The sequence below is a fragment of the Peromyscus californicus genome, unplaced genomic scaffold (genome assembly GCF_007827085.1).
Source record: "Peromyscus californicus insignis strain IS unplaced genomic scaffold, ASM782708v3 Scaffold_16__1_contigs__length_79575227, whole genome shotgun sequence".
Taxonomy (NCBI): Eukaryota; Metazoa; Chordata; class Mammalia; order Rodentia; family Cricetidae; genus Peromyscus; species Peromyscus californicus.
The window spans coordinates 3,788,040-3,810,991 of NW_026294458.1; the positions used below are offsets into that span (position 1 = coordinate 3,788,040).

Genomic DNA, 22,952 nt, shown 5'->3' on the forward strand with positions numbered 1-22,952 from the left:
TGCCTGTCCTGGATCTCGCACTACAGACCAGGCTGGCTCTGCCTCCCCAGTGCTGGGATTAAAGGCATTCGCCACAGCCACCGCCACCTGGTGGGGGTACACACCTTTAATCCCAGCACTTGGGAGGAGGAAGCAGGAAGATCGGGAGTCCAAGGCTACCCTGAGCTACATGAGATTGAACCAGTCTAAAAGAGAAACACAGCCAGGCAGTGATGGCACATGCCTTCAATCCCAGCACTAGGGAGGTAGAGACAGGAATATAAGGTGGGTGGAGACAGAATCTTGACCAATTCAGTCTAAGGATTTGTAGAGACAGGATTGCCCCATTAGGTCTGAGATTTTGTAGAGGTGAGAAGTTTCTAGCTGCTCTGCTTCTCTGATCTTTCAGCCTTCACCCTAACATCTGACTCTGGGTTTATATTAAGACTAGTTAGGTTCGTGCTTCACTGGGGATGTAGTTCAGTGCTAGAGCATGGGCTGAGCACAAACAAGTTCTGGGTTTGATCCATAACATTGAAAAAAAGAAAAGAAAGGAAAAGAAAAAAAGGTGTGGAGTGAACAAGAAAATACAGTTCTCCCACAGAATCAACTAACCTGGGCTCTTAGGAGCTCAGAGACTGAACCGGCAACCAGGGAGGCTGCAAGGGACTGACCTAGGCCCTCTGCATATGTTACAGTTGTGTAGCTTGATCTTCTTGAGGGACTCCTCACAGTGGGAACAGGGGCTGTCTCTGACTCTGTTACCTGTTTTTGGGACTCTGCTCCTACTGGGTTGCCTCATCCAGTCTTAACAGAAGAGGAGGTGCCTAGTTTCCCTGCAACTTGATAGGCCATGGCTAGTTGACATCCATGGGAGGCCTGCCCTTTTCTGCAGAGAAAAGGAAGAGGAGTGGAAAAAGAGGAGGTTGAGGGGAGAGACTGGGAGGAGAGGAGGGAGGGAGGGGAAACTTTAATTGGGCTAGAAAAAAATTAATGTATTAAAGAGTAGATACAGTTCTTTGAGCAGGCATTGTCGTGACTGGATGTGAAGATTGGGATGACTGGAACCCTTTCTCACTTCTCCATTACTCTGCAGAATAAAGTCAAAATCCTAAGAAAGTTAGAGCAAGGAAAATCACACAGAAGCAGCTCCAGAGACTAGATATTCTTCTGCCTCAGCAGGCCTTTCCCGGACAGCGTGTTCTGAGAAGTGACACTCTTACTGCTCCGACACCACTCTTGAAATGGTGTTTATATTGTTTCAGCCACAAGGATGCTGACTTACCATGGCTGCAGCAGGTGGCTGGATCTTCACTCCTCGAAGATTAACCCTCTGTAGAGCCTGAGTCACGCCATTGCAGGTATAGACTGGTCTGACTGCCTTACCTGAAGGGTTAGACTCTGACCTCAGTCATCACTACTCTTCAAGTAGGCTTGGTGCTAGGAACTGAGTGGGAGGATCTTGGATGGCCCAAGGACTTAATCATGAACTAAGTTTTGTGACCTTTCCTGTGGAGATGTAAGCCAATGTCTATCCATTTCAAATAATCACTAACAACAGACCAAAGGTCATTCCAGCAAGTCCAGCTTAGTGATGCAGAGTTTATTGGGTTATTTACAGTGTAGGTCGGGTGTTTCTTAGAGGAGCATGGATGACTGGAGAGCAGCTGCATCCTCTCAAAGCCTCTCCAGCACAGGTGACTCCAGCCACATCCTCTCAAAGCCACTCCAGCACAGGTGACTCCAGCCACATCTTTGAAGCTCGCTGTACACATTCTAGCAGCCTCCCTGATTCCAGAGCCTTCTCCCGAGCAAATGCTGACTACTTCTACATCTTTAGGGAGGGGAGAGCTCGTAAATCTCAGGAAGTTCAGGACCTTCCTAAGCCTTGTTAAGTTTCATTTATTTTCTGAGTCTGTATGTTTCCTTTACTTACTAAATCTTGTGTGCTCTGGCTTCTCTCCTCCCTCCATAGAGAACAGCTAGCTACATAACAAGTCCTCAGTTCCAGAAGAAGAAAAATAATGTTTTTTGATTTTTTTGTTTTGTTTTGTTTTTTTGAGACAGGGTTTTTCTGTGTAGCCCTGGCTTTCCTGGAACTTGCTTTGTAGACCGGGCTAGTCTTGAACTCAGAGATCCACCTGCCTCTGCCTCCTGAGTGCTAGAATCAAAGGCGTGTACCACCATCATCTGGTGTAAGAGTTTTAACAAGAGATTGTCTAGATCATGTTGGTCTATGGAGGATTGTCTCAACGATATTAATTATGGATGACACTATCCCTTGGGTCTTGGTTCTGGACTATACAAGTGTAGAGAGTGGGCTGAGCAGTAGTAGGCATGAATGCATTGATTCTTTCTCTGCTTTTTTGTTGTCATTATTTTTATTATTTTGTGTGTACCACATGAGCGCAGTCCCCCTGGAGACCAGAAGAGGGTATTGGATTTCCCGAGCCTTGAGCTCCAAAGAGTTGTGAACAGCCATTAGTACACTGGGAATCACACCCTGTCTCCCTGGAAAACAAACCAGTGCTCTTGACCACTGAGCCACTGTTCCAGCCCCTCTTCTACTCTGGTCTGTTACTTTGGCTGGCTGCTTCAAGTTCCTGCCTTGATTTCCTAGAGTGATAGAGTCCAACCTGAACTGTGAGCCACATGAGTCCTTTCTCCCTTAAAGTGTTTTTGTGAGGGTGTTTTATCACGTCAACAGGGATGAAACCAGGACACCAACACAACATAACTCCTCAAAAATTATTAACCCCACAGTAATGGCATCTAATGAGAGTGAATTAAATGAAATCCCAGAGAAAGAACTTAAAATAAGGATAAAATAATTATCATACTAAAAACACAAACAGCTGAGACAAATAAGAAAGGCAATCACCTGGGCAGTGGTAGCATTCATCTTTAATCCCAGCACTTGGGAGGTAGAGGCAGGATCTCTGAGTTCTAGGCCAGCCTGGTTTACAAAGCTAGTTCTAGGACGGCCAAAGATACACAGAGAAACCCTGTCTCAAAAAACCAAAACAAAGGGCAATGGTTAATATAAAGGAGGAATTCAACAGATAGAAAAATCAAAGAAGGGGGCTGGAGAGATGACTCAATGGTTAAGAGCACTGACTGCTCTTCCAGGTTCAACTCCTAGCATCCACATGGTAGCTAACAACTGTCTGTAATTCCAAGATCTGACAACCTCACACAGACATATATGTATGCAGGCAAAACACCAATGCACATTAAATAAAATAATAAGTTATAAAAAATAAGTATCAAAGAAAATTGTTTCTTGGCCTTTTGACTAAGTTTGAGTTTAGAAATATGAAGAAAAAAGTCTGAAATAATAGAAGTTAAAAACATAGTAAGTCAAATAACAAACTCTGGGGGAAATCTCAGCAATATAAGATGAAAAGGAGGAAAACATAGCTGAGCTTGAAAAGAAGGTAGAACAATTGGAACCATCCAACCAGGACAAAGACGAAATAATAGTAAGTACCAGCAGGGATTTCAAGGTATGCATGATACTTTGAAGACCACATCTGTAGACAATGGGCAAGAGCAGGAAGAGGAGAAGCAGCAGCCACAGCAGTGGGGTGTGGTGGCCTACCCTTTTAATCCCAGAACTCGGGAGGAAGAGGCAGGTTGCTCTCTGTGAGTTCCAGGACAGCCAAGGGCTACAAAGTGAGACTTGGTCTCAAAAAGAAAAAAAAAAAAAAAAAAAAAAGACATGAAATTGGGAAGGGAACATAATATTTAGGGATTCCAAGAGGGGAGGATTGGTGGAAGGAGGGGGTGGGTAGTGGATATGCTCAAAATTTATTGTATATATGAATTAAATTCTCAAAGAATAAATAATAAATATTTTTTAAAAACCAATCAAACAAACCAGAGGATGGAGTGACAGCTCTTTGGATAAAATGTTTGCTTTGTAAGCTTGAGAACCTGAATCCAGTCTTCAGAACTCACATAAAAAAAGCTAGGGGTGGTGGTATGTGTTTGTGATCTCAATGTTGAAAGCAGAGACAGTTGGATCTTTGCAATTCACTGCTTAGCTAGCCTAGTCTACTTGGCGAGCTCTAGGCCAATGAGAAACCCTGTCTCAAAAAAATGATGTTTTCCAGAAGGACAAACATGGTATGTACTCACTCATAAGTGGATACTAGATATAAAGCAAAGAACAACCAGACTGCAACCCACAGAACCAGGGAGACTACATAGCAGGGGGGACCCTAGGATGACTGTGGCTTATAATAAGTTTTGGTTTTACTCAATCACTGGGCAAGCTTCAGTGAAACATTTCACTATTAGGATAAGAATTTGTACTGTATCAAGCTGATGATAGAAAAAAAATAATAAAAATGATGTTTTGTAGGCTAGCTCTCTCTCCTGCTCAACCTCTGGAGTAGCTGAGAATATAGTTGTTTCTTGTGTGTGTATGTGTGTGTTGTTGTTGTTTTTCTGCTTTTTTAAAAAATTTATTTTTTAATTACACTAATGATATTCATTAATTATACTCATGATTTTAATTACATTTGTGGTATTCATTGATTACATTCGAAGTATTCATTCAATAATTATATCTATGATATTCATTAATTACATTAATTGTATTGATTTATTACATCCATGATATTATGTCCTGATACTACTGTCCATTTGTGGGGGTTTTCCATCACACAAAACAGAGATTCTGTACTTAGGAAATCATTGCTCTATATTTCTTTCTTCTCTATCTTGAGATAATGTCTAATCTTTCTATCTCTATGAATTTGTGTATTCTATATATTTCATGTAATACAATTCTATAGTATTTGTCCTTTTTTTTAATGTAAAAACATTTTATGTACAACTGCAGGAGAAATAATACACAGATAGCCTGAACATAAAAACAGGTTATAATTCAAATGTCCAAGGTTGTTTTAAACAGTAAAATGTTTGTTGTTTTTTTTTTCTGCTTTTTGAGATAGGGTATTGTTATGTATCCCTGGCTTGTCTGGAAGCCAATATATAGACCAGGGTGGCCACAAACTTGGACTAATTGAATCCTCCAGCCTCTGCCTCTGGAGAGCTGGGATTAAAGGCATGCATCGCCATAGCAGGCTAGTACATTTATTAGGAGATAAATGCTAGTAGTCTCAGGGGGAGGCAAAGAATGATTAAGTAGCCCAACTGATTTGAACTTCAACTATGATTTAAACTTGGTCAAATTCAAAATCTCAGCTATACAAATTTCAGCTGATACTGAAACAACATAAACATAAAGCATGTTTTTTGTGTGTATTTGTGTATGATGTGCGAGTGTGTACCACCACCCTACACAGAAGTCAGAGGACAACTTTCTTGATTTTTTTTTCTGAGACAGGGTTTCTCTGTGTAGCCCTAGCTGTCCTGGAACTCACTCTGTAGACCAGGCTGGCCTTAAACTCACGGAGATCTGCCCGCCTCTGCCTCCTGAGTGCTGGGATTAAAGGCGTGTGCCACCACTGCCCAGCTTGAGGACAACTCTCTTATGTTGGTTCTCCTTCCATCCTCAGACCCTGGGATCCAATCAGATGGTTAAGCTTGGCTGGGGAGACCTTACTCTCCGAGCAATCTTCCTGCCAATGCTCCATGAAAGCATCTTTGGGGAAGGCAAAAACATGCTTCTGATGAGTTACAGATAGGCAAAAGACCTTGACATTTGCTTACTTACCACCGGGAAGAAACCACCTATTACCCTACAATCTAAGATTTGCTGAACATGGGAAATACAAATGGCCAGAATGAAATGTCACTGACAGAAACCTAAGTAGGGTTTGCTTCTCCTGTCTTTCTCACTTTTGAGACCTCCCCCTCCTCTAACTTTCAGTTTTAGGTCGGTTCTTATATAGCTCAGCTGGCCTTGAACTCATGATCCTCCTGCCTCCACTTCCCCAGTGTTGGGATTACTGGTGTGCCACCACCCCCGGCTTGGGACATGCCTTTCTGTTCATCCAATTTGGAAACGTTATGATAACGCAGCATCAGTCTGTTGGTGATTTTTTACAATAGTCATTTAACAAATGTCTAATCATTCAAGACATTCATGGTGTTAAGGCTAGCAAATTAAAGGTGAATAAGGCAGTATCCCTGTTGTATTCAAATTTGATCCTAGCCTGGCAGTGGTGGCGCACACCTTTAATCCCAGGAGGCAGAGGGAGGCGGATCTCTGAGAGTTCGAGGCCAGCCTGGTCTACAGAGTGAGTTTCAGAACAGCCAGGGCTACATAGAGAAACTCTGTCTTGAATGCCCCACCCTCAAACAAAAGAAAAAATATTGATCCTAGTGGGGATGGAGGGAGAAAATATGTTGGGAGGGCATGGCTGGAGCTGAGCAACGTGGAATGGCAGGAAATGAAGTGTGGAGAGCAACGAGCTAGAGCAGGCAAGACCTTCAAGCCAGATACAGGTACTGCGTACCTGTGGTGGCCTGGTTGTCACCTGACTGCAGTCTTCCTAAAGCTGATCTTCACCATCATTCCACGTGTGCCAAGTTGGATCACCTAGGGCAGGCGTTATTCAGTAACCTATTGGACAGTCACCTCACCCTGTGATAGATCAGGGCCCTCTGGCTCGCAGTCACCTGAGGGCCACGCCTCCCTGGCCAGACCTTCTGCCAGCGCGTTACGCTTTGTTCCCAGAAACGGGTTTTCAAATCGCCGTTCCCTCCCGGCTCCAGCTGTTTTCTTGCCAAGGGCAGGCGTCCCGACGGCGGCGGCGGCGGCGGCCCGGCTGCCACTCTGCGGCCCAGGAAGGGCCTGACCCACCGCCTCCTCGGCCTCCTCCCGGAACGCGGGAGCCAGCACGAGCGGCTCACGGCGGGACCCCCGCGAGCGCACTCCTGATTGGCTGCGCCCAGAGACGTCCACGGGAGGGCCCCCGCGGTGGGGGCCGCGCCCGGCTCCGCGCGTGCGCAGGCCGAGGGCGCTGGACCAAGGGGGAGGTGCCCGGCCGCTTCTCCCGCGTCCGCCATTTTGTTGCTGTGGCTATTGGGAGCGGGCTGGGTAGAAGGGCCCGGGAGGCGCGACTCTTGGTGGAGTAGGCGGCTTCGTGGGACGGCGAGGGCCGGTGCGGGCTCGTGAGGCTGCGGAGCCGGCGGGGTCCAGGACAGAAGTCACCGGAGCCACCCCTGGACGCCGGGCAGCCGAGAAGCCCGAGGCGGCCTCCGCCACTGCTCGGCTTCGCCCACCTCGACCCCCGGGCTTTGCCCCGTGTTCCCGGGCCGCAAAAACCGGCCCGGTGCAGGCGGGCGGTGGCGGAGGATGCTGCGGGGCCCGGAGCCGAGAGGAACGTCCTGACCCAGCCCTCTGATTGCGCCTCGAGGTGTTCCGAGAGGCCCTTCCTCGGCCCCAAAGCCGACAGCGGGTAAAGGCTGCAAGAGCAGGCGAGAGCAGCAGACGCCGCCCATCCCTGGACCCAACACCATGTCGTCCGCCAGGTTTGATTCTGCAGACCGCTCTGCCTGGTACATGGGACCAGTGTCTCGCCAGGAGGCGCAGACCCGTCTCCAGGGCCAGCGCCATGGCATGTTCCTAGTCCGGGACTCCTCTACCTGCCCCGGGGACTATGTACTGTCCGTGTCCGAGAACTCGCGTGTCTCGCACTACATCATCAACTCCCTGCCCAACCGCCGCTTTAAGATCGGGGACCAGGAGTTTGATCATTTGCCGGCCTTGCTGGAGTTCTACAAGATCCACTACCTGGATACTACCACCTTAATCGAACCAGCGCCCAGGTACGCGAGCTCCTGCCCTTCTCAGGCTCGGAACCTGACCCGATGCGGAGGGTCGGTGGGAGATTGAATTTTGAGGGTGGGGAAAATGGAACTGCTTTTCCTCATTTTAAACCAGAAGACATTCGGGTTGGAAGGCCAGTGTCAGGATCTGGGTCACTGGATGAAAGGATGTATTTTATTTAGACACTTAGCGGTGATTGTATAGTTCAGATGCACCCACCGACACACATACACAGTTTTGTCACTCCAGCTGACTATAATACTAACGCAGAATTTTTTTTAACGACATTAAGAAAATATATAGACTTCCTTGAGATTCTGAAGATAGCTATGGCTCTCCCTCGAAAATGCACATGAAGTTTGCACACCATTTAAGTTTTTTTGGAACCCCTGCACCTCAACAGCTAGCTGCAGGTTAAGAATTGGTCTGCTGCCTTTGGAAAAAATCGTTAAAATGAGTCGAAAACGTAGAAATTTCAGATCCAATGCCGAATTTGAAGTAGCCCCCCTCCCCTTTTTTTTAAAACTAGAATTACAAAAGAAAGAGTGAGATTATATTTGAGGAAATTTGGATTATCAGTCTCCCTCTCCCAGGGTGGGAAGTATATTTACCTTAATTCTACTTTAATTCAGTTTTAGATTTTTTTTTTTTTTGGTAATTAAATTTAGTGGTTTAACATACTTTAAAGAAACCGAAGTGGCGCTGGATGAGAGAGGTGCATACACACCCTAAGGAAGAGAGGACCTTGAGTTCCAAGCCAAATTGGGCTATAGCAAGACCCTGTCTTAAAGGAAAAGAAAAGAAAGATGCTGATCACCAAGTGTTTAAAGTAAAATGCATTATTTCATAATTTGCTTTAATTTCCTCTGATGAATATCATATCAAGTTATAGGAAGTGATACCAAATGTGAGTGAAAAAGTAGAGCTTTAAGATGTATTTCACTGCTTGGTTTATTTCTAAGCTGTCTTCTAAAAAGGATTAAGTACTGATTGAGACCTTTCAGGGTGAGGTGAATTCATGGAATTGCTAATGAGGTAATTTGCTCAGAACTTGAAGATGAAAAGGTACTATACTTAATTTAGGACACCGACTAAAAGTCAAAGAATTTCTTTTTTAGGATAGAAGAAATAAAGCTGTGGTGGTACAAAGAGTGTCAGGTTAACTGCCAAAATCAATGGAGTTTAAAAAGTGTAGAGAAGGGGCTAGGCTTGATGGCTAGTGAGTGAAAGTGTTTGCAGCAAAAGCTGGGTGACCTGAGTTTGGTCCCCTAAACCCATGTGGATGTGGGAGGAGAACAACTCTACAGGGTTGTCCGTTATCCTCAGCACGAGCACCCGGAAAGTGAGTATCCACACACACACATCCATAATTTAAAAAATGTAAGACAGAAAGTGACTGAATCTGTGTTATAGAGATGAGGATGCTAAGAACTCAGTGAAACATGAAGGCCCTAGTAGATGCTGGCAGGTGCTATCACCTTTAATCATTTCAGTGTAGGAGCTTGTATAAACTTAGGAAGTATAATGTTTGGTAATATATTTAAGTAAATTACTTATCTAATTTGTGAAAGTGGATTATATTATTGACTTCAGGCCTTTATTAAAATATGCTTGCAACAGTGTAACAGGTGTTGGAGAAAACCTGAGTTAATTATTAGATTCCCCTGAGGAGGGAAAATGTGTACTGCAGTGGCTTCCTCTTGTTTACAAAATGTAATTTGACTTCATATGTCTTCTCAGGTACCAGTTTTCTGTATTACCAATGTAATTTTCTGAAATTTTCCTTAGCTCTACTTGACACACATTTGTATCTTTTCTGTTATGCTAAATTTCCAAATGAAAATAATAACCAAGTCATAATTATTTCTAACATAACCATTCTTCGTATAACTGCAAAGGCATTACAAATTTTAGAATAGATGGCAATGTCCCGTGAGAGATACTCTTAATATCTCAGAACTTAAATATGATAACTACTGATATTTTCTTGATGTTACATTACATGATAAATTGAGGGAAAACCACAAGTATCTGTACAAACACATACTTAACAAAATATGACAGAAATACTCATGTAAGTTTTAATTTGTCTCTGCAAATGGTCACGTGGCCTTAGCTGGTATTTCTAACCACCTTCCTCCACTACCCATTCTGCATTTCCTCCATCCTCAGCAGGTCTTGACTTTTCCTGGAGGAAACCATACCTTCATTCCTGAAGGGTCTGTGCCCTTTGTCATCCTTCCTGGATCAGGCTGTTGTAGTTTCCCATTCACTTTAGTCACGGGACACGGTAGCATCAAGAGACCCTAAAGGATCTCTTGCACTGCAAACATAATCTATCCTCCTCCATTGGGGGAAGCAATCCAATTTCCCCTTGGTAATCTGGATCAGTAACCCCTCTTAATATTGGTGTGTCTTTCTTAGCCTGTTGGCTTAAGGGCATCAGAAGCCCACAGTGGCCAGGGGAAGTCAGCTTCCAATCCAATGGAATGTTTGCTGTGTCTCCTGACAGGAGAGCTTCTCCATCTAGAACTAAAACTTCTAGGCCAGCAGAACTTAAGGTTTCAGGAACAGGAAGCAAAAAATGTTCCTAGTGGGTCACTAAGGGTGATAGTGAGTGGAACCATTTCCTCTTCCACCCCTTGATTCCTGGACCTGTGGATCTTGGCTAGGGGAGAAACTGTACCATATATTGGATGCTGATTCAAAGCATATAGTGCCTTAAGGAGAGCCTGCCCCAGCTCTCCAGGCTGCTGCCACCTAATTGGTGCTGTAGTTATGTCTTCAAAAGGCCCTTCCAGCTTTCTGTCAGGCCAGAGGCTTCAGGATGGTGAAGACTAGTGGATTCCTTGATTGTGGGCCAACTGTTGGATGTCTCTGGCGTGAAGTGAGTTCTTTGGTCAGAAGCAATACTGTGTGGAATACCATGTTGGTGGATCAGGCATTCTGTCAGTCCACAGATGGTGGTTTTGGCTGAAGCATTAAGTGTTGGAAAGGGAAATCCATAACCAGAATAAGGATCTACTGGAACTTATTACAACGCTTTGTCCTTTCCACAGAGGAAGTGGCCAGTGTAGTCAACCTGCCACCAGGTTGCTTAGCTGGTCACTCCAGGGAATGGTGCTGTATCTAGGGCTCAGTGTTGGTCTCTGCTGTTGGCAGATCTGGCACTGTAGCCAGGTCGGCCTTGGTGAGTGGAAGTCCATGTTGTTGGGCCCATGCATAACCACCACCTCTACCACCATGACCACTTTCTTTGTGGGCCAGTGACAGGATGGCTGGGGGAAAAGACTGTCTACAGAACGGGTCATCTTACCTACTTGATTATTGAACTCCTCCACTGTAGAAGTCACCTTCTGATGAGCATTTACATGGGAAACAAATATCTTCACATCCTTTGCCCATTTGGAGAGATCTGTCCACATCTTCCCCAGATGTCTTTCTCACCAATTTCCCGATCACTCTTTCCAAGCCCCTGATCATCCAGCCGGTCTGTTGGCTAAAACCCATGAATCAGTGAACAGTCACACATCTGGCCATTTCTCTTTCCAAACAAAATGTATGACCATGTGTTCTGCCTGAAGTTGTGCCCACAGTGAAGATTTGTGTCTTTCAGGGTTGTCTCAGAAAGGGGCTGTAATGCTGCAGCTGTCAACTTCTGGGTGGTGCCTAGTGCCTTCATGATGTACAGAACCGTCAGTAAACCAGGCCCTAGTCTTCTCTTCCTCAGTCAACTAATCATAGGGCACACCCCATGAGGCTGCAGGTGCATGCTTGGAAGCAGATGGCATTATAATGGGAGTAGTAAACCATAGACATTTGGGCAACTTTGTCAAGTAACTTGCTTGTGTCTTCAGAACCTGCTTGCGACCGATCATGTATATACCAATTCCATTTGCTAATAGATTGCTGCTGTGCACATCCTTCTTTATAGCTTGATGGATCAGATAATACCCAGGTCATGATGGGCACCTCATGTCACATGGTAACCTGGTAGCCCATTGTAAAACTTTCAGTTTCCACTTAGGTACAATAGCAGGCCAAGAACTATCTTTCAGAGGGAGAATAGTTGTCTGCAGATGATGATAGAGCCTTGCTCAAAATCTCAAAGGTCTCTTCTGTGATTCACCTATAGGGGCCTGCCAAAGGCTCCAAACAGCATCCCTATCTGCCACTGACACCTCAAGTACCATTGGGTCTCCTGGATCGTATGATACAAGTGATAGAGCACCCTGTACAGCAGCCTGGACATGTTGAGAGACTTCTTCTGTTCCAGGCCCCACACAAAACTAGCAGCTTTCTGAGTCACTTAGTATATGGGCCGGCATGACACACCCAAATGAGGAATGTGCTGTCTCCAGAATTCAAATGGGCCCACTAAATATTGTGGTTTTTTTTTCTTGGTGGTGGGAGGGGCCAGATGCAATACCTTGTCCTTCACCTTACAAGGAATATCTCTGCATGTCTCACACCACTGAACTCCTAAGAATTTCACTCAGGTAGTTTGGTTGGATTTATTTCTTATCTGATGTGCATGTGTTAACAAGAAGTCTAAACCTCTTGCTCACATGGTCCAGTCCGCATAGTGTCATCAATATAGTGAACCAATGTGATATTTTGTTGAAGAGATCCCTTCAAATGAAATGATGACACAAGGCTGCAAAGTTAATATATCCTATTAAAGTAAAATGTAAATGTATACTGCTGGCCTTGTCAACTGAAATCAAGTTGCTTCTCATGGTCCTTATAGACAGGTACCAAGAAAAGGCATTTGCTAGATCAGTAACTGCATGCCATGTACCAGGAAATGTATTAAATTGCTTTAGTAAGGACACCACATCTGGAACCGCAGTTGCAATTGGAGTCACAACTTGATTGAGTTTTTCATAGTCAATTGTCATTCTCCACAGTCCATCCGTCTTCTACACTGGCCAGATAGAGTTACAGGGAGATGTGGGGAACCACAATGCCTGCCTGCATCTTCAAATCCTTGACAGTGGCACTAATTTCTTCAATTCCTCTAGGGATGTGATACTGGTTTTTGTTTGTTTGTTTGTTTTGTTTTGTTTTTCGAGACAGGGTTTCTCTATGTAGCTTTGGAACCTTTCCTGGAACTCACTCTGTAGCCCATGCTGGCCTCGAACTCACAGAGATCCACCTGCCTCTGCCTCCCAAGTGTTGGGATTAAAGGTGTGCGCCACCACCGCCCAGTTGTGATACTGTTTTTGATTCACTATTTTCCCTGGCAGAGGCAACTCCAGATGTTTCATGTAGCCTTTCCAATCATAATAGCCCTCATTTCACAGGTCAGGGAGCCAGTGTGAGAATTCTGCCAACAACTTCTAAGTGTATCGATCCCAATTATACATTTTGTGACTGGGTTAATAGCCATAGGATGAGTTCTGTGAGACAGACTTGAGCCAAAACTCCATTTATCCCCTGATCTCCATAAGCTCCTACTTTAAATGAAGGACCACAGTGTTTCTTGGGGTTTCCCAGAATCAGTGTTAATTCAGAACCAGTATACAGTAGACACCGGAAAAGTCTGATTTTTTTCCCAGGGTAGATCCTTTTTGGGAAGGACTGGGGAAAGGCTAACAGTAAAACTTTTAAGTATTTTATCAAAGTCCTTCCGCAAGGGAACCTGGTTGTCCCTTCATTCGTTTTGGGTCTGCAAACCAACTCATCTGGAAATTGGTTCATGGACTGAGATTCCCTTTTTCAGTGATCAGATCTAACATTCATTTGTTTAAGGATTTTTTTCTGCTTAATACAGACCAAACAAACATGCAGTAGACCAAACAAACATGCAGTAGACTTCTGTTTTAGGGTTTCAATTGCTGTGAAGAGACACCATGGCAACTCTTACAAAGGAAAACATTTAATTGGGGCAGCCTCACGGGTACAGAGGTTTAGCCCATTATCATTATGGTGGGAAGCACGGTAGCATGCAGTCAGATATGGTGCTGGAGAAGGAGCTGAGAGTTCTACATCTGGATCGGCAGGCAGCAGGAAGAAACTGAGTGATATTTGGCCTGGTTAGAGCTTCTGAGACCTCAGAGCCCACCCTCAGTGACATACTTCTTCCAACACAGCCACACCTACTCCAGCAAGACCATACCTCCTAATAATGCCACTCCCTGTGAGCCTATGGGGACTATTTTATTTCAAACCACTACATTCCACTCCCTGGCCCCCATAGGCTTGTAGACATATCATAATATAGAAATGCATGAAGTCCAACTTTAAAAGTCTGTATAGTCAGGCCGGGCGGTGGTGGCGCACGCCTTTAATCCCAGCACTCGGGAGGCAGAGCCAGGCGAATCTCTGTGAGTTCGAGGCCAGCCTGGGCTACCAAGTGAGTTCCAGGACAGGCGCAAAGCTACACAGAGAAACCCTGTCTCGAAAAACCAAAAAAAAAAAAAAAAAAAAAAAAAAAAAAAAAAAAAAAAGTCTGTATAGTCTATGAAAGTCCAAAGTCTCTTCTGAGACTCATGCAATCTCTTAACTGTAATCCCCTATAAAATCAAAATAAAAAAGCAAATCACATATTTCTAGCATATAATGGCACAGATACACATTGCTGTTCCAAAATGGAGGAAAGGGAGGATAGTGAGGAAATACTGGATCAAAGCAAGACTGAAAAGCAGTTGGGCAAACTCTAAACTCCATGTCTGATGTCAGAGTGCTCTTCACATCACCTTCTTTCAGCTTTATTAACTGCAACACACTTCTTTCTCTTGGGCTGGTTCTACTCCCTGTTAGCAGCTCTCTTTGGCAGGTATCCCACAGCTCTGTCATTTCCAGCATTTTGGGGTCTCCCAGGCAATCCAGGCTTCACCTTCACAGCTTCGTGAAATGATCTCTCTAGGCCTCCATACAGGGACACCCCTGACACATGCCTGGCCTTAGAGGCTTTCCTTAGTCATGGAGGGAGATTGCATAATGCCTTTCTTATTTCCTTGACTCTAAGGCCAGAACCATGTGGCTGAAGCAGCCAAGTTCTACTGCTTGCTGGGGCTGGAACATGGCCCCCTCATTCAATTACATCTTCACCAGCTTTCTGTTTTTAGTGATTTCCTTCACTGCCTAAGCTTGACTGTCCACAGCTTCTTATTTCAATGCCGGGAAACACCATGATTGATTAACCAGTACCAAAGGTTGATAGGAGTCATGACATCATAAGAATAACTTTGCCTGTGCTGCCCATTATGGTTCAGGCCATTGTGGACATGGCTTTGTCTATGCTGTCTATTATTGTGACTGTGACTACCTCGCCTTTAGTGATTCAGTGCTGCTGCTACCTGGCCCTGCTACTTTGAGGCCCCGTTAAACACATTGCATTTAATTCATCCTACTGAGCAGCAGCGCATCTGACCGTAAGGTGTGGCACAAGGACAAGGGTGTGACGACAACAGCTCTTGAGATGTGCTGCTGCCCCCTCACCATTTTGTGTCTTACAGGATCAGTGAAGGGCACGTCTTCTGGACCTGCCCATTGTGGAGGATCAGGTTTTACACAGAGTACTCACACTAGCATTGCAGTTTCCCTGAGCCTTCAGATCCCTTTGCCGACGTAAGCCAAGAGATATCAGGCATCTCCACTCATTTTCAGGAGGCCATCTTCTGACAAATGCTTCAGCCAACCATTCAAACAAACTTTTGATTCAGTTTTTAGCTGTGTGAGCTTCCATGTTAAACCTAGAATCTCCCTCAGTGGGTCCATATCAATAAACTCGGCCTGGTCCAGTTTTATGTTCCTTCCATCATTATCCCTCACCCCTAAGATCCATTCCTGCACATTCCTCAGACTTCTGCTTGAATGAATTAGCAAACTCATTACGCTGTTAGTAGTATAGCATACCTACTCATGGACTACACTTTATCCCTCCCCTTGAGGAGCCTGCTTAGCCTTTATTCTGGTTATAGATCTAGAGGCAACTGTAGGTGGGCCCTGAGGGACATCAGTCTTGCCTTGCCTTGCCTGACATTTCCTTCAGAGAAAGTCACTGCTGGTTTAGCAGACATTGAAGGATTAATTTCCTCAGTCAAGGTTGGAAAAGGCAATATTTCAGGGGTAGGGGGTGGGAGTACATCTGCTGAGGGTGGAGAGACTTCTTCCTCGGGTGAGATAAACCCTTGAGAGTCTGAGGGTTCAGGTTCTCAGTTTCAATAGGGTTCTTCTATACATCTCCATTCCAAGATACAGGGTCCCATTCTTTTCTAATTAATGCCTTTACTTTAACTGCCAGCACCTTCTGAGGTTGGGACTTTAATTTAGTTGTAATTATGCCAACCTTATCATGAGGGCTTCAGTTTGATTTTCCACAGAGCAACTTGAGCTCTGTGACTGCTGGAGAGAAGATTCTCTTCCAGGGCACGCTTTGAAACCTTTAGACCAATTCTCAACATTCCCAGTGCTATGACCCTTTAATACAGTTCCTCGTGTTGTGGTGCCCTCCAACCATAAAATTATTTTCATTGTTACTTCATAACTATAATTTTGCTACTGTTATGAATTGTAAATGTAAATATCTGATATGCAGGATATCCAATTGCAACTCCTGTGCAGAAGGGTCATTTCATACCAGAGGTCATGACTCACAGGTTGAGAACCACTGCTTTGGATTGTTAAATGCACATCTGGAGCTGGTCAATTTTATCACTGCATTCATTGTTGTCCTTCACTATTCTGAGATGCTAGAAGTTGGTTAATTTTACCTCAAAGCTTCTTTTCCTTTGCCAGTTTATCCAGAGATGCTAGAAGCAACCAGTTGGTTTCAGTTTCCTTATTTTCCCACAAACTGTCCAAAGTTTTATATACAGAGTCACCAAGTCCATTACCTCTCACAGTTGGTGAATCAGGATAATCAGATGCATTTGTCTCCTTCAGTTTGTAATATAATTCACATCTTAGGCTTTCAATACTCCAAGCTTCTAGGAAAGACTTCAGTAACTATGGGTGGCAGCAAATTGGAATGCCTATTCCAGATACTTAAAAAATTCACCATTATACTTCTGTTGTTCTAGAACCACTCCTGGTACCAAAGTCTGTATTAGGGTTCTCTAAAGGAACAGAACTGATAGGATGAATATATATACTATATATATATATATGTACTATGGTCCAGCTAGTCCAACAACTGGCTCTGAATGGAATGTCCAATAATCCAGTAGTTGAGTCCACGAAGCTGGATGTCTCAACTGGTCTTCAAGATACACCAGAATCCCAAAGTATCAGGCTCTAATGCCAGAGAAGGAATGGCCTTGCCTGCAAGAGTGAGAGCAAGCAGGCAAAGAGAACAAGCTTCCTTCTTCCACATCCTTCATATAGGCTGCCACCAGAAGGTGTGGCCCAGATTAAAAGTGGATCTTCCCACCTAAAAAAAAATCTGGATTAAAGATATATCTTCCCACCTCAAAAGATCCAGATTAAAGTAGTAAAGTGGGTCTTTCCACTTCAAGTGATTTTAAAAATCATTTGAAAAAAATTTTTACAGATGTACCCAGCCACTTGGGTTGTAAATTCCAGATGTAGTCAAGCTGACAACCAAGAATAGACATTTTACCTTGCTTTAAAAATTAGAATCTGCCGGGCGGTGGTGGCGCACCCCTTTAATCCCAGCACTCGGGAGGCAGAGCCAGGCGGATCTCTGTGAGTTCGAGGCCAGCCTGGACTACCAAGTGAGTTCCAGGAAAGGCGTAAAGCTACACACAGAAACCCTGTCTTGGAAAAAAAAAAAAAAAGAAAGAAAGAAAAAAAAAATTAGAATCTATTTTATAACAATTTAATCTATGTAAACAATGAATCTTGATCATGTCCACCCCTAACCCTCCCCATCCCCAGAGTTGCTCCCCCCTTCCCTCCTCAGTCCTCTCTTGTTTTTGTGTTTGTGACATGGATGGAGTGCAGTCGTGCTGCATTGGCACACTGACTGGTTTTGTTGAGTTGATGTGTGCAGGTGACCACAGCTGCTGTGAGATCCTGAGTGCATCGCTCATGTTGTGCCCAGAAGACAGCACTTCATAGCCCTCCCCATTGTCCAGCTCTTGTAATCTTCTCTGACCCTCCTCCGTGCTGTTCCCTGAGTCTTACTGGGGAGGGGTTGATTTGATGTCCTATTTAGGGCTGTTCACTCAGTAGTCACTCTTTCTCTGTGCTTTGGCCAGTTTTGAATCTGCATTAACTGCTGCCCATTGCAGAGAGAAACTTCTCTGGCCAGCATTAAGGCAACACTAATCTGTATGTATAAACATAAAATACTTAGGAAGCAGTTTGACAGCACGCCCTTTTAGCAGAATAGCAAGTAGTAGGGTCTCCCTAGGCCTATGACCTCCCTAGCCATGACCGTTTGACTATATTCACAGTACCAGGCATAAATTCCCTTCTGGGTGCAACCCTTAATCCAGCTGACCAGTTTTTGATTACCCCCATAACCTTCATGCCACAATTTCACCAGTGGGCACATTCTACCTAGAATGTAGGTATTGTACTTACAGAGTTCACTACTGTAGCATCCAGGAGGGAAATTTGCAGATCAGTTTCAGCTTGATTTTTCTATTTACTACAATGAAAATGTACCTTCAGCAATAGGGTGTTATCTTCTAGCTGTGGAAGGTAATGGTGAACAATGGTAATAGCCTATGTCTTTTGGGGTGCCTCCTAGGCCTCCTAGACCAGTAACTCACAAGGAATCCAGCTCTGGCACTGAGGTTCTCATTTAATAACTCAATGTCTTCTTGGAGCAGCATTGTCCTCACATGCATGGTATATGTTCAGGTTCCTTTTAAAACTTAGTATTTTTGTTTTGAGGCAGGGTCTCAATATGTAGCCCTGCCTGGGCTCAAACTCACTGGGATCTGTCTGCCTCCTTCTCTGAAGTGCAGGGATTAATGACATGTACCATCATGCCAGCCAAAACTCCTTTCAAAAAATTATATATTTATTAATTTAAAAATGATTTTATGTGTATGGGTATTTTGTCTGCATGTATTACCAGTGCATCATGTTGATGGAGTGCCTGTGGCAGCCAGCAGAGGATGTGAAATCCCTAGAACTGGAGTTACAGACAGTTAGAAGCCACCATGTGGGCGCTAGGAATCTCTGAAGAGCAGCCAGTGCTCTAAGCTCAGACCCATCTGTAATTGCAGTTCCAGGGCATCTGATACCCTTCTCTGGCCTCTGCAGACACTACATGCATGTGGTACATGGACATGTATGCAGGCAAAACACACATGCACATAAAGTAAAAATAAATGAATCTTTTATTGTTTTTAATTATGCTCATACTTATGTGGGTATGTGCTGTGGGACTGCAAACTGAAACAAACCCTTTTCTCCCCAAGTTACTCTTGGTCATAGTGTTTTATCACAGCAACAGAACTCCTAAGCTATATGGGAACTGGAGTTTCAGGTAGTTTTTAGCCTCTGGGTGGGTGCTGGCTATCAAACCTGGACCCTTTGCAAAAGCAGCAAATGCGTTTAAGCTGACTCATTTCTCCAGCCCCCAAGAATCTATTAGTGTCCATGTGATGTGTCTGTGTGAGTGTGTCATGGTATGTGCAGAGGTCAGAGGACAATTATAGGGAATTCATTCTTTTCACCATGGGATCAGATTCCAGTGATCAGGGTTGGACACAAGTACTTTTACCCACTTAGCATATCACCTGACCAAAAGGAACATGTGTTTCTGTTGTTGAACTTGCGAAGAGTGAAGTATTGTTGGTGTGGTGGCTTTATTGAGAAGGAAGTCAGGGACTGAATAATAGATTTAAGAACCTTAAACTTAATAGGATTGCTCAGATAACCAGGCAGAGCAGGGATATACATAACAAGAGGAGCTATGCAAGGATGTGGAGTGCTATATTATTGGCCTGAATAAAATCCAATATATAGAAGAGAAGAAGACTTAATGAATGCCACTGAGTGGAGAGAGACTGGGTGTATATCTGTGTGTACATGTGATTAGAAAGAGAGGCCATGGGTCCAGTTTTTGGCCCAGCAGTAAAATGGGTAATTTTTTTTTTTTTAATGATAAGTGGACATGTGTTTCAGTAGTAGAGCAGTTGCTGCCTAGCATGAGTGAGGTCCTAGGTTCAATCTTCAGCTTAGAATTGGAAGATGAATACTACTAAGAGGTAGTTACCTAGAGCGGGCATAATAGACACATGCCTGTAATCCCAGTTCTTTGAAGGCTGAGCCAGGAGAATCCTCCACTAATTTGAGGCCAGCTTGTCTCAAGAAAGGGGGAAAAAAGATGGTTACTATTGTGGTTTAAGTGAGGAATGTACTCCACAGGCTCAAGGATTTGAATACTCAGTCCCCAGTTGGTAGTGATAGTTCGGGAGATCGCCCTGTAAGTTGCTCTTGGTCCTGGTGTAGTATTACACAACAGAAAAGTCACTAACAGTTTCTTAGGGAGGTACCAGCTTAATAAAGGAAGTAGGGGGCTGGAGAGATGGCTCAGAGGTTAAGAGCACTGGCTGTTCTTCCAAAGGTTCTGAGTTCAATTCCCAGCACCCACATGGTGGCTTACAACCATCTGTAATGAGATCTGGTGCCCTCTTCTGGCCTGCAGGCAGAACACTGTATACATAATAAATAAATTTAAAAAAAAAATAAAGGAAGTAGGTCAATAGGGTTGGACTTGGATAGTTTGTAGCCCTGCCCTGCTTTCTGTCTCCTGTCTCTGCTTCCTGTGTGCTATTGAGGTATAATTTCTCACTTTCTTTCTGTGGCCACCTGATACTCTGCCTCTTCTGCCATTATGGACTCTTAACTCTATGAAATACCTCAAATAAACTATAAGTTGCTCTTTTTATTTTAATTTTTTAAGATTTATATGTATGAAAGTTTTACCTGTATGTATGTATGTATGTATGTATGTATGTATGTGCATTATATGTATGCCTAGTACTCAGGGAGGCCAGCAGAGGGGGATGGATCCCTTGGAACTGGACTTAAACACAGTTGTGAGCTGCCATTTGAGTGCTGGGAACTGGAGTCAAGTCCTGAAAGACCAGCTTCTCTTGATCTGAGCCATCTTTCTAGCACCTGTAAATTGTTCTTGATCATGGTGTTTTATCACACAACAGAAAGTAATTAATACAAATACTAGGAGTTCACTAGAGCACTTGCTCTGAAAACATAAGGACTTTATTTCAAGTCCCTAGAACTCATAAAAAATCTGGGCATGGCCACGCCTGGCAGTGCACACCATTAATCCCAGTACTTGGGAAGCGGAGGCTGGTCCACATAGCAAGTTCCACAGCAGCCAAAAACTTCATAAGAAAATAGTAAGACCTTCTCAGAGAAAGGGGGGGCATGGCTGTATGTGCCTATAACCCCAGCATTTGGGTGGCAGAGGACAGTTGGGTCCTTGAAAGCTTCCTATCTATCCTGCTATCCTAGCCAAAAAATGGTGAGCTTCTAGTTCACTGAGAGACCCTGTCTCAAGGTGGAGATATCTAATGTATATCTAATTGGTTGCTCTGGCTTGTTCATGTGTACACATGGGTGCATGTACCCACATACTCACATGTATACACCATACATAAAAGATACATGCATACAAAATAAAAAGCAGTAATTTTAAGACTAGTGAGTGCCACTATGCCTAGCATTAAAACATAAAAACCATTTGTAGCCTGTATCACCTGGTACTTCACAGAAGTTTACTCTCTTCTGGGAGGCCTGCAGCAGAGCTTCTGTTCTTTGGGAGCCAATGCCATGCTTTTGGGGGGCTGTGGTCTACTAAGCCCATCTCAAGCACAGTCTTGGAGGGCCGGTGTTGGTTTGTTTGTTGTCTTTTTGGCATCACTTCTGTGTGCATTGCTTTTCCATTGCTGTGACTAGAAACCCGACAAGGAACAGCTTAGGGGGAGCAGGTCATTGCAGCTCGCAGTCTGAGAAGGGAGGAGACTCAGTCACCACGGCCGGGGAAGCCTGGTACCAGAGGCTTGCGGCAGGGAGTAGACAGGATGTGGAGCCAGGCTGTCAAACTTGAGGATGTGCTGCTGGCAACCCTTCCTCCTCTTACAGTTCCAAAAAAGTGCTGTCACCTGGGGACCAAGTGTTGAAACACGTGAGCCTGTGGGGGACATGTCACATTTAAAAGACTATATTACTTTTCAAAATTCACTCTTTCTGTAGAACGCTCCTGAATTCTGTCAACTCCTGCCCCGACACACAATAATTATGCTTTGTGCTAAGTTTTATTCCAGCTCTGTCTCTAAATTAGGATCTTTCAAAAACAAAAGGTTGGTGTTAAAATGCTTAGTACATACTAGGGTTAGTGGCTATCTGGTACATGGATTTATTGTTTTGGGTCCACAATGAAAGTGTAATGGTGCCCTCTTGATCTGTGGTGTTTAACTGTTTGGAGTTATGTTGTTTATTTTTTCATTTATTTTTGAGACGGGCTCTCTCTCAGTAGCCTTGGCTATCAAACACCCTTGAATGAGAGCTGAAATAGGACTTACTGTGCTGTAAAGTAAAATCCGTATGGTACACACCAAACTTGGAATAGAATCTCTGTGGTTCTTGAAATAGGAGCAGGGATATGCTTTTAAGGTGTGTGTGCATACCACACAAGAGAGTTTGCCTATCAGGAGTTGTTGTGGATGTCTCAATTGCATTGACATAAATTCTTTACCTAAAAGATACAGTTTGTTCTGAAGCTAATTATCTCAGAGGCAGTGAGTGAGGACTTACGTAGATTTTCTGGATGGAAATCTATACCCTGTTGTGTATATCGCTCTTAATGTAGGTGTCAGAATCTGTGCCTCTGGATTGTTGTCGTTCTGGGTTCTCTCCCCAGCACCAGTTAAGGAAAACAAACGGGTTTGAGAAGCATAATATCTGCTCTTCAGTAACAGCTTATGAAAAACTAGTACAGAAGTCTGTCACCAAGACTACAAACCACAAGCTTGGTGGTTTATGCCTGCAGTTCCAGCATATGGGAACTGGAAGCAGGAGAATGGTAAGTTAAAGGCCATCTTTAAAAAGAAAGTTCTTGGGGCTAGGGAGATGGCTCAGCTTTTTAGAGCACTTGTTACTCTTGGAGAGGGTCTGGGTTCAATTCCCAACACCCGCATGGTGGCTCATAATCATCCATAACTTGAGTTCCAGGGGATCAGACTCTGACCTCTGAAGTACAGGTATGCAAGTGCACATGTATACATGCAGGCAAAATATTCATACATATAAAATAAAATAAATATTTAAA

The 22,952-nt window shown here is 44.1% G+C and overlaps 1 protein-coding gene across 1 annotated transcript in view; it reads left to right on the forward strand.

The window, feature by feature from the left end:
- The first annotated feature begins 6,977 nt into the window (after window positions 1-6,977).
- Crkl (CRK like proto-oncogene, adaptor protein) overlaps window positions 6,978-22,952 on the forward strand; it is a 40,784-nt gene continuing 24,809 nt past the window's right edge. Inside the window, exon 1 of the mRNA XM_052740025.1 lies at window positions 6,978-7,725. Coding sequence (XP_052595985.1) covers window positions 7,415-7,725 — 311 coding nt within the window. The 5' untranslated portion in view covers window positions 6,978-7,414. The remainder of the gene's footprint in view (window positions 7,726-22,952) is intronic.